Genomic DNA, 13,208 nt, shown 5'->3' on the forward strand with positions numbered 1-13,208 from the left:
CTTGAATCTAATTTAATCAGTTAGCTTAAATATTTAACATAGATTGCATAAAAATTGAAATTGGATACTCTCATATGTTGGCAAGTTCGGATAAGATCCTTTAAAAGATGAAACAAATACAATTTTTCCACCATTCATTCGCTAGAAGAACATTCCTAACTAATTACTTTCAAACAGCACATGTTCCAAATAGGAGAACATCAATGGTCGTCTCTATATGTGGGGCAAGGTGTTCCTAATGGGTCTAACAGAAACTGATGATACAAAAAATCATCTAAGTGATCAGTTGAGGACGAGGGTTTATGCTGTGTGCTAGTGTGTTGTGAGGACTGGTTATTTTTGTGCGTACCAGATAGCATATGAAGAAGAAATCTGGTTGGTAAGAATACAAAATCGGATAACTGGGAGACTGGGAGTCAAGTTATCCGGTGTGTATTTGTAAACCTGATAATCGGGAGTCAAGTTATCCGGTTGATGAAAAACATGAACCAGATTTAACGTTTCAAAATTTTCCTATTTAAAATATTAACATATCAAAATTCTGCATTGTATGTTATCCGGTTCGCATGAATAGGATATTTTCATGTTTTTGTAGCGAAGTTTTTATAGCCATTGCAGCACTATCACTTGACTAGTATTCAAACTAAAACGAAGTTTACTGGTTTTTTTAATGTTGCTATGTTAAAACTCTATTTTCTAGAACTAGAAAGAAACCAGAAAGAAGTTGAAAAACATGTGATAGACAGTCTAAAGTTGATCATTATCATTCAAACGAACTCTAATTGCCAATATACAGCACTAGAAAAAACTAAAGCACACCAAGAAAACACATAGGCAAATCACTGCATACTTATATCACTGGCACTTAGCACATAAAAAACATATAATAGACAGTCCAAAGTTAATCATTATTACTCAAAGGAACTCTAATTGCAATATATAGCACTAGAACAAACTAAACAAAACCATATTATCTTCCCAAAGACAAAATTACTACCATGAAGAAACCATCAAGATTCAGGTATCCTAATAAGAATAGTCATAACTTATAACCAAAGCCAAGTAGGCGAGTAAAGGACATATCACACAAGCAGGGCCGGTCCTTTAAATTTGGGTGCCTTGGGCGAATCAAAAGAGTGATGCCCCTATAATTTTTTTTAACAATAAATACATAAGGATAAAGAATTAATTGGATTAAAAACACATTTTCATTTGACATTGTGCAAAAAGAATAGAAATATATATCTTTGAATCAATGTTTATACTACATCAAAACATAAACCACTATAAAGAGACTTCTTCTTCTTCTTCTTCTTCTTCTTGATCCCGTCTTTTTTCCTAAAAAAGTTGACCAAACCTTTAAAATTATTTAAATATAATCCTCTTAGCATTTTTTGTTGCAAAATCGTTAATAATTTGTTCATAATCAAGATTCTTCAAAAAATTATTTTCAATTAAAATCAATGCAAGACTATTTAATCTATCTTGTGATAAAACAGACCTCAAATAAGATTTTAATAATTTTAATTTAGAAAAACTTCTTTCAGCAGATGCATCAGTGATAGAAATAGTCAATATTACTCTATAATCTATGCGTGCATTAAGAAAACAATTAAAAGTCTTTAAAGAACTCAATATCATATAGCTTGATTTTGATTCAAGTGTTAAAACTTCTCTAATAACTTTCAATTCTTCAGACAAAATTTCACCATCAAGATCAAGAGAAGCATCATATTTTAAACAAGTTTCAAGATGTTTACAACAGGCTTTCAAGTTCCTATCAAATAATGATTTAAGCCTTTCAATACTAAACAAGAATCTAATAATATTTTCATATGTGCTATACTGCTCAAATCTTCTATCAAGTGAGTCAATTGTTTGATCTACAATATATAAGAAATAATAATTTTGAAAAGACTATTCATTAGACTTAAGATTCAGTTGTGTGGATTGAGATGGATTTTCATCATAGTGTTGTTTTCTACTAATTTGACGTTTTTGAATAAACACACTTTCAATCTCTATTTCATTCTCAATCTTTTCAACATTATCCTTAGCATTTACAAATCCAGATTCTCTATATTTTTTTCAAATACTTAATCAAACATTTTACTAGTTCTATAGCCACATCAATACACATGTCTTTTTTGTTGCAAACTTTTGCTAATTTCATTAACAACAATTAACAATTCAAACCAAAGAATCATAGCTACTAAAAATTCAAAGTTTCCAATTTCACGAGTTGCTAAAGATTTGACTTCACTCTTATTTTAGGGACCATTATCTTGTTCAGCTAGTTGAAGTAGTGTTTTACTCTTAATTTTGGAATCAATAATATAAAATATTTTTTATATCATTGTTTTAATTTTAGTGTCTCAATTAAGCTCTTTAGTTTCTAAAATTATAGATATATTAATTGATTTTATTATACTCTATACTTTATTCATGAGAAATTACATTCTTTTATTAAGTAGTGCCCCTATAATTTTGTTAACCCGTATTTAAAAAAAAAATTAGTAAGTATTTTTGTAATAGAAAATTCTGTTTTAATATATATAGGGGTAAGAATTTTTTTTGGTGCCCCTAAAATTATGGGCCCCTGGGCTCCCGCCCCGCGAGCCCGTGCTCAGGGCCACCCCTGCACACAAGTATAATCATGATCCAGGTATCCTAATAAGAATAGTTATAACCAAAGCCAAATAAGTCTGTAAAGAACATGTATCGTGCAATCACATGTTTAGGAAAAATATTCATTAAAACATAATGATGACAACTAATCAAACTACCCTACATATCAATAGCCATCAACAATAAAACCAATGCACCCAAAAAATGATATAAAAAAGCAATTGAATCCGAACAGAAAAATGACATAATCCCAAAAATCAATGTATAAATAAACAATCAACACCACTAAGAATTAAAACAGAATTCAAAAAATGGGCAAACGAACCTCAAAATTATCTTGTTTGTCCTCACTGCCCTGAGGCTCGGAAACAGACCAAACAAAATTAAGCCGATGCAGTGGTGGCATAATAATAATCATCATCATCCACATCACCCCACGAACTTGCATTCAATGGTTCCAGAGCCCAAAACACATTTGAATCTGATTCAGCTTCCAATTTCCCCGATTTAGAGCCCTTGCTCTTTTTCTCTGTATCTGATTTATTCTTCTTCAAAGTATCAAGCACCGAAAACACATTGGCGTTGTAAATGAACAATAAACCATCGTCCCTTCTGCTTCCATCACTAACCACTATCAATCACAACAATTCACCAACAAAATAAAAATTGCTTTAAGCGTTAATTATAGTAGTAATAACTCCAATTTGTATTGCCGATTCAAATCAAAATAGTGACAGAATCGGAATCGAGTAAAATCGTGAATCGGTTCTTTGTATATTAAAATTCAAACGTGGTTTCACATGTGGTTAAGATCTAGGATTTGGAGGGAAGATGAAAATGTGAAATTGGGGTAAATTGGGATTAGGGTTTGGAGAAGAAATGATAGAGAATGAGATAGAGGCGGTTCTGTTCGGAGCTAGGGTTACGTAAACAAGACAGAGAAGATAACGAAACGAAGAGAATTTAGATTAGCGTTTGGGAGAGAATGATTGTTCTATTTAAATTTACACCCGTTTTTTAATTTAACGGGAGTAATAGAGATTTGAATATAATAACATTTTTAATTTACACCCGTTTCTAAAAAATAAGATGTATATTGTCACATGATCAATCTTAAAATAACATCATATTTACAAAATTGTCATCGTGTTTTTTATTTACACCCGTTTTTAGTATATCGGGTGTAAATTTTAAAATTATATTGTTCTTTTTACACTAGTGTAAATCCGGAGGAATTCAAACAAAAAAATATTACAGGGGTAGTTTTACACTTAGGGGACAAAAAACATAGTATGCTTATATTTCAAAGGGGTGTTTGAAAAAAATTATAAGGGGACAAAAAATTTACAAAATTGTGTTACTATTGCTTATATAAAAGCTTTAAAAAATACAAAAAAATTTGTTTAATCAACATAATATGTGAGAGTGGACAACATAACTCACCGTAGAAAAAATCAATTTATATATTTGAAAGATAATTCAACCTTGATAAAAAAATATAAATATATAACTATCAATATTAATGTTAGTTTCACAATAGATACCAAAAAATGTAATTGTAACACATCTTAGAATGTTTTTTAAAAATCAAATATTTAATTATAGTGAATGTACCAAAAAAAATTATTTTAATAATCGCCTTAGGCATCGCATTAAGTTGCAGTGTATGACCATTATACTAAAAAAAATTATTCTATATATTCATTCAATAATTTATTATATTTTGTTATTGTTGATATATGAGTATCAATAATTTATTTACAATAGCATTTTATCAAAAAAATAAAAATAATGTTGTTACCACAAAATTGAAATCGTGTATCAGCAGTATATTTATATTTATAAGAGTTTAATGGTTATGTACTCATTGTGTAAAAAAGTTTTACACTGTCATTCAAGTAGAATATAACGTTCTGTCATGTTGTCACTACCGCGAAAATTAACAGAGTCGCCAGCTAACATATTTATCCTGAAAAGGAAGGGAATGCCAGCAAACCACAAAACAACGGTCTCACGACCAGAGAAGAGGGTAAGGGAGTCGGTTACGCGAGGGGAAGGTATTAGCACCCCTCGCGCCCATCGTACCTGATGGTATCCACGCTTGTGTCTAAAACTATGGGTGTGTAACAAATCTACGCTAATCTGGACTAAAATGAATGCAAAATGTAGGGAAAAGAAAGGATTGTGCTCGCACGGGCCCTACCCCGCTGCCTACGTATCTGTTTTGCAGAATCAGAGCTACCGTAGCTCGGCTAACTAGTTTCTGTTTGTTTTGTGTTTTTTAGGTGAACGAGTTACATTCGCACTCCGCTGCTCGACCTTTGGAGACTTATACTTGGGAATGGAGCGGAAATAACAAGCTCTTAAGAAAAGAAAATCAAAGAGTGTGGTTTGTGTTTTAAAGAATGCATGAGGAAAACCTAAGCTAAGGGGGAAAGCTTGCTACCTAATGTTATCATACAAAGGGTACAAGTCTAAACTAACCTATCAACCTATGAAGGAGAGGGAAAGCAAACAAGAGTATCACACAAACGAGCTCCGCTCGTAAAGCAAACAAACAAACGGCACTGGCCGAATGGTAGAAAAGCGGTTCCGCCATAGCCAAGGGGAGCAACTCAACCCAAGTCAACCAAGCATTAGACCTCGCGAAAATGATCGGGCCATAGACAAGAGGAGCGGATCCCTCTCAGCAACCAAGCCGTCACGGATCTGAAAGGAAAACAGTGCGTGCGTACACCGAGCATCAACATCGAGCGACGCGAGCTATAGGAAATGCGGGGGTCCGGCTGCATGAACCTTTTTCCTGACATACTCGATAACAAGATCTTGTGCATGTTCGGAAGCGAGCAACACGTAGCGTGCGCATACCAAACGGACTCGATGAAACTAGGCGGGGGTTGATTACTAACCCTTTCCGCGTGCCTCCCATGAGGACTTACCGGAGTGCCATATAGGACTTATTACACCGTGACTCCCTGCCGCAAAGCACAAATATAAACACACCAACAAAAACAGAGCCTCTCTCGAGGGCTTGGTCAAATGCATGTCTAGGTCATACTTCTCATGTTAAAGGATGATGTGAGAAAGCGATAAAGTGCGAGAAAAATAAAATGAAACGGGATCAATACCAAACGGATAGCAAATCCGCAATGAGCTAGCAAGCGTAAGCAGATAGTCAGCACACCGATTAGCCATGAAAGCACATAAAGGTCGACATGCGCGTCGAGCATAATCACAATACACCTGCAAGAGGAACAAGCAAACCAAACAAGCAGATATAAAGTAATAGGAACGTGTCTCTAGGACGAGAACACGAAGCGAGTGAATGAAATCGTGTCCCGCGGATAAAGAGGAACACTCAAGTGATGAGTGTCGATCAGTGACTATCCAAATGCCTTGCACACTAGCACATAAGTTAGAGATAACAAAAATCCGCAATCAGAATTGCGTTATTGTATTATAAACTAAACAGAAAATGAAATACGGAGTAGAAAGTGAAAACATAACAAAAGCAAAAAAGAAGAAACATGGGATAGTATTCAAAAGCAAATCAAATATGTACACTAAAACTACGAAAGTCAAAACAAGTATTTACATGCACAGCGGTACACCGAAACGGCGAAACCGGATAAAAACGATAAAAAACTAAACTTGTCGGAATTAAACCAAAATTTTATGGTAAGCTAGAAACGTGCCAAAGAACTCAAATATGGAGTCGTAATTTATTAAATCGGCTCGGAAGCACGATTTCCGAAACAGGACAGTAGCGAAAATGATAAAAAAAAATCAGCCGAAACTGAAAAATAAACCTCACCAACAGCTCCGAAAATATCATTCTACTTGAGAAACATTATTCACATTCGTGAAAAGTCCACACGGTTCAAGAGTTATAGTAAAAGCATAATACCGGACAAATTACGTCTATTTACGGCAAACATTACATAACAAGCAAACGCATTGAGACGCCACCTAAAACCAACATAAAGCTCCAGCATGAAACGTTATTATTTATCAGAATTTTTGGTAATGATTTCCATGCAATCGGACTCGGCAAAACGGTCGATTCGGTCAATTTTCGGCCCAAAAAGCCAATTTTCGCACTTGCTGCCACAACTTCCAGAATTGACCAAAAATTGCCCGAATCAAAATTCCGTTCGTGTGGGAAAGCTTTAGAATCATCTAATTAGTACGGATACATGTAAAGAAGTCGAAAAAACTCCTCACGGATCAAAAGATATGACATTTTTAGCAAAGCCGACGTATTGCGCGCGTTGTGCAAAATTGAGGAAAAAAAGCCACAAGCAAAGCATAGCAGAAATTTTCAGCAAGTAAGAGCAATATTTAACATGCAAACAAACTTTATTATCACTTTGAATCAACACTAGACCATAAGCAAATGTCAACAACTAACAACCACAACATTGCCTTTCAATCTTTCATCAATTATAGTCAAAAATCAACTCTCACACTCATTTTAACAAATATGTTATGTGCCAATTTTGAATTCATGAACAAACTCAACATATCATTAACATACACCATCACTATTCTCACATTTGAATCAATTAAACAAGATCAACATGAATCATTCAAACAACAAGCGATTATTATCATCAATTATCAAAAATATCCATCGGCAATCAAACATCATCATCAATTATCATATAAATTCAGATCAAGCAACAAAATCAATGATCTAACAAGGTTTATAGTGAATTTACCAGATCAAATGAAGAAAATGAGATCGGATGAACACGACGCGAACACGACACGAACACGAACGTGAATCCGAGAGATGAGAAGGGAGTGAAGCGCACAAGAGTGAGGAGAGAGAGGAGAATTCGAACTCGAGATCTTGATCTTCAATCCATGTTGTTCTTGAATTTGATGAAGATCAATGAATGTTCATGAAGATTGATGAAAGTTTTATAGAATTTGTGGTTTTGATCTATGAGAATTGAGAGAGAATTGAGAGAAAGTGTTTTTGATCTTTTTGGTGAATTGAAATTATGAGATTCCTCCTTTGATTTGTGAAGAGCAAAAAGTTTATATATTGTCAACGCAAAATGTCCAAATTGCCCTCGGTGCGTCCTATTTTGGCTCATTTTTAAGGAAACTCGGTTCGGCTCTGAATTTTGGAGCAAAACCAATACCATTGTGAAGACGACCAAATTCTTGACTCGTCGCCGCGAGAATCGTCTCAATCCGATAAGCGATGAAGAAATTACGCGCGTTTGAATGACGAGAAACGTCGATTCATCTGGCTCAACTGTGCAGAATTTTGTGAGTACCGCTCAAAGAACTCAATAAAACCCCATCTTCGGATCAAAATCTGAACAAGCATGTGTGACGAAGAATCGAAGCTAACGAAATTTCAGAGAAAATGCTGCTGGAATGGACTTCATACGATAAAAATCGAAGGAGTTATAAATTTTCGAACTCGGCGCGACATTCTCGAAAACACACTTTTTTTACCGAAACAACGCGATGATCCTTAAAATTATGGGAGTTTTCAGTGCATAATTGGCCTTCGGTCCGAACATATGAAATCTTGGAAATAACAGCACGGAGCCCCAGTTAAATTTCCAAGCGAATCCGACAATCGGATTGTGAGATATGAATTTTCTGAGATCTGAAACCCTACATTCAGCACTGTTTTTTACTGCGAAACCTCAAGTAATTTGCAAATTTGACAACCTTCCTCAAATAATTGGCTTCCGAGCCGAACACAAAAGTTGTAGATATCGTCGAAACAGTCGAGGCTATGCGAGAACTTAGCTCATATCGCCCTTCAAATAGGACTTATGAATTTTCTCGTATTTCCACTGCCTAAACCACATTTCACACCATATCTTCTTAAACCCATGAAAATTCTCTATTATTTTTTCTTCAATTTTTGAATGACAAAATAAACGTCGTTAATAACTTATAGCTCAAATAAAGAGGGCAAATTTTGGGGTGCAACACATGTCATACAAATTTTTTTTTATTTTTCAATCTGACTTGTCCTGATTCATGACCGTCATTAGTTGACCGTGTAAAATTATTTTACATTATCAGTGCATATTTTTTTCTTTTCTATTTATAATCTATCTAATAAATCTATATATTCTAATCTCAAAATCTTAATCAATTTAAAATTCTGAAATTACCTTTATTTTATTTTTTTCTAATAAATCCTGGAATGTCATTATTTTTTCTTATAATTCATAATTATTTAATTTTTTCTTAAAAAATTATCAATTTTTTTCATTTCAACATAATCAAATATTACATTATTAATTTTACTTTTTTTTTCTAATTTAAACCTATGATTTGATTACACATATTTTGATTTTTATTCACTTGTTAGCGAATTACGATTTTTATCTTTCTATCTTTCACTCTATTTGTTTTGGATATAACTATGGATGGTGACACTTTTGTCCGCAATTTAGTGTGAGGCGGCCTAAGGATTTAGACTCTCTCTCTAATATGTCTGCATCGTTCCTCCCCGTTTTCTTTGCTTGCTTATGCGGGCATGGTAATTTACATAATTTTGTATGTTTTGAGGTTTAAAAGTATCGTGACAACAAGTTTTCCCACCTCACCCTATTTTTTTTTGCAGGGTGGACCTAGATTTTAGGCCAACACTCTTATATATGTCTGTCCCGCTCTACCCCATTTTTTTTCCAGACTTTTGCGAGACGAATTTAATTAGGGCGAACATGCCCGTTTGTCATCCCTATTTATAAACTTTTTCATTGTTTTATTATTCCTTAAAGAAATATGGATAAATGATGAGTAAATAAAACAAATATATTGATTCTGATATGTCTTTTTTTTAATATATCTTCTTTTTTTTATATATTTTTATATTTTAATATTTTCATATTTAAAATAATATATTATTAATTTTTATTATTATTTATTTTTGCATATATGTAGTCACCGATGAAAATATATCAAATATTAAAATAACATGTCACTAATGAAAACATATCAAATATAAAATATTACTACATTAATGAGTCGTTAATGCAAACACGCGATAATATAAATTAATGCAAACACATAATAATATGTATAAAAAATGTATTTAATTAAGTGCAAAATAAATTTAAAATTAAAAAATTGATGTAAATAAGGTATACATATTTCTCATTGATCCATAAGAATTTATTTCTACATAAATGTGTAAATAAGGTACAAATATATTGCATAAATGTGTATACAAAAATCTGTTTAATTTAAAAATTGATAAGAAATATTTTTATAAATGTTTATAATTAATTTTTTTGTTAGTTTTTACGAGTCATGCAATTTTAATAGTTTTTGTTGTCCTCTATAATCAAAATTTGATTATGAATCTTATATGCTTTATCCCATAATATTTATTAGTAATTTAATTTCTTACCTTTTAATATTAAGAATTTAATTGAAATATATCGACTTTGTAAAGAAATTTTACACCGTTAGTTAATCACAACAGCTAATTTGTTAAAAATATTTGACTTTTATTTTAATTTCTTTTATTGTCATATAATTGAGTGGTTGTGATACAATGATGGTGTAAAAAATTTACACTGACAATGTATAGCAATCAAACTCTAATATTAAATTGTCAATTACTAAAACTAAAAATGTGTATGAATTTATTTTCTTAAAAATGCATTATTACCATAAAAATATGAAGGGCTAGTTCCTTAAGATTTCATGTTTTTATCCAATTATATATATTTTACAATATTTTGTAATATGTACTTTGGTGTTTAAAATAAAAATAAAAAATTTAAAACAAAAGCATTAAATCGCATTATCAAAAAGCAGTCATTACATCTATCTGATCCAAAGGATCCATGAAACACAAAACTAACCCTCGGGGGCGGAGACAGAGGGGTATTGGGTATTCCTTGAAATATCCTTCATTTTTTATTTTTTTTACTAATTTATCCTCCCCTCTTTTAACCCTTTTTGTTACTACACTTTGTTATTTTAGGTTTAACAAAATAACAACACTCTCAATCTAAGTAGCAGCTGAATCAACATCTCTCTCCCTATAAGTTTCTCTATTTTTAATTTATCAAATTTTCAATTCAACTTAGTTTAATCCATTGAAACTATGTGATAATGGTTATGTCATTTGCAATTTTAAACTCAACTCAATTGAATCAATTGAAACTTTATACAATGATGGAGCAAGTAATATGCGTGGTCAATTTGGAGGTTTGAAGACTTTGATTCAAAAGCAAAATCCGCAAGCCTATTATGTCCATTGTTTTGCTCATCAACTTCAATTAGGGGTGTTCGCGGTGCGTTTTGGGTGGTTTTGACGGAAAAAATCATCCGAACCGCAAGAGAAAAAATCGTGCGGTTTGGTTTGGTTCAGTTGGCTTTTAAAAAAAATCCGAACCAAACCAAACTAATGCGGTTTGGTTCGGTTCGGTTGGTTCGGTTTTTTACAAAGATTTTATTGAACCATACATATACATATAGATGACAACATAACTTTGTATTTATACATTCATACACTATCAGATAACAAAAAAACTCGTCATATTTTAACAACAACTTTCTATTTAATATGTAAAAATTAAATTACTCAAAAGTGGAATAATAAACATAAAATAATAGTATAAAACAATATAAAAATTATTAGAATGAAACAAAAAGGTAGAAGAGACGAGAGATTAGTGAAGGTGAAAAAGAAAAAACAAAAGAGTTGAGAGATTAGAGAAGAAGATGTGCGATAAAAATGAAGTTGAAATAGAGAACATTTTCATAAAAATGAGAAGGTGAAAAAGAAAGAATATAAGAGAGTAGAGATTATAGAAAAAGAAGGAAGATGTATGTGGCAAAGAAGGTGTGATAATGCTATTAGAGATTTGAGAAGATCGGGACTAAAATCATATGTGTAAGGATGAGAAAAGTATTCGTAATCATAAGGTTAATGTATAATAGATTTAAGTTTGGGTTGGATGTGAATTGAGTAAAAGTTAGGTTGTAACATAATGCGGTTTGATTCGGTTTACAAAATACAAACCGCAAACCGAACCGAACAGTGCGGTTTTGTTAAAAGATGACCCAAACTAATCCGAACCAAATGCTGTTTTTTGCGGTTTCAGTTTGGTTTGCGGTTTTTTATTGGGTTGGTTTGGTTTTGATCACCCCTAAATTCAATTGGCTCTTGTTTCAATGGCGAGAAAGCATGAAGATGTTGATTGGTTTTTTTGTGAAGTGTCTCATATTGTTACTTTCTTACGGTCATCTAACAAAAGACAAACTCTACTTTGAAATAAACAAGTTGCTCATTTTGCAAATCTAATTGAAAAAGAATTGGTGGAAACTGGTACTAGTTTAAATTAAGAGTTGTCCATTGCAAGAGCTGGTGATACACGTTGGGGATCTCACTTTTGAAATCTTGATAGGTTGGTTGATTTGTTTACTCCTATTATTGAAGTGTTCGAAGATTTGAAAAGTGATAGTCATTCTAAGGGTGAACCAAAAAGTTTGCTACTTGTTATGCAAACTTTTAGTTTTGTGGTTATGTTGCACTTAATGGTTGAGATTTTATCTTTGAAAAATAATTTGTCATAATCATTGCAAAAGGGGGATCAAGATATTGTGCATGCCATGGAAATTGTCCAAATATGCAAGAAAAAGTTGCAAGAATTTATGAGCAAGTTGTGGCTTCTTGTGGTAATGTTGAAATTGACGTGCCTAACATGGAGTCTCGGTATGTGAAAGATAAGATATCCAAACGACTTGCTCCTTTTGTTACAAATTTTCATTATTTCAAGAATGATTGCTTCTTACATGTCATAGATGTGGTATTGAAAGAGTTGAATGATCAGTTTACACCTGAAAATACTGAGTTGATTAATTGTGTTTCTTGCTTGAGTCCTTATTATTCATTTGAATAAGTTGACATTAAATCACCTGTGAGATTGGCAAGATTGTACCCAAATGACTTTGAGGATCTTATATATAAGGAATTGGAATTGTCTAGTGAGTTGGAGACTTATATTGAGAGGGTCGAAATGGACGATCACTTTTCCAATTTGACTGGCATCTCGGAACTTTGTAGGACTCTTGTTCGAACAAAGAAGCATAAGACATTTAGGTTTGTGTACACACTTGTCAAACTAATTGTGTCCTTACCGGTGGCCATTGCAAGTGTTGAGCGAGTGTTCTCGGGGATGAAATACGTTAAAAGTGAGTTGAGAAGTAGAATGACTAATTCATGGCTAAATGATTGCTTAGTGAAATTTGTGGAGAAAGAGGTGTTTGATACAATCGATGATATGGATACCATCCGGCGTTTCCAAGGAATGAACAAGAGAATAGTGCATTTACGATTAGACTAGAATGTTTTCTATTTTTGAGTTGTAATTGAAATACTAGTACATTTTTATTAAATAATATTATCATATTTCTTGTCATTAATTTTTCGTACATTTTTTGTATATTTTATTTTCATCATGGGAATCCCCTGGATTTTGATCATGGCTCCGCCCCTGCTAACCCTCCAAACCTACTATATACAAAGTTGATTTTCACTCACATGAGTTTGGAGTATTCTATACAAAGTACATCTCATT

General features: G+C 32.7%; 1 protein-coding gene across 1 annotated transcript; it reads left to right on the top strand.

Annotated features, from left to right (window-relative positions):
• The first annotated feature begins 12,647 nt into the window (after positions 1–12,647).
• Positions 12,648–12,974, top strand: LOC131615193 (uncharacterized). Its single transcript, XM_058886678.1, has one exon. It carries the CDS (start codon positions 12,648–12,650, stop codon positions 12,972–12,974), a length of 327 nt encoding a protein of 108 aa, XP_058742661.1.
• Positions 12,975–13,208: the final 234 nt, after the last annotated feature.

This window comes from Vicia villosa, linkage group LG6 (genome assembly GCF_029867415.1).
Source record: "Vicia villosa cultivar HV-30 ecotype Madison, WI linkage group LG6, Vvil1.0, whole genome shotgun sequence".
In the NCBI taxonomy this organism is placed as follows: Eukaryota; Viridiplantae; Streptophyta; class Magnoliopsida; order Fabales; family Fabaceae; genus Vicia; species Vicia villosa.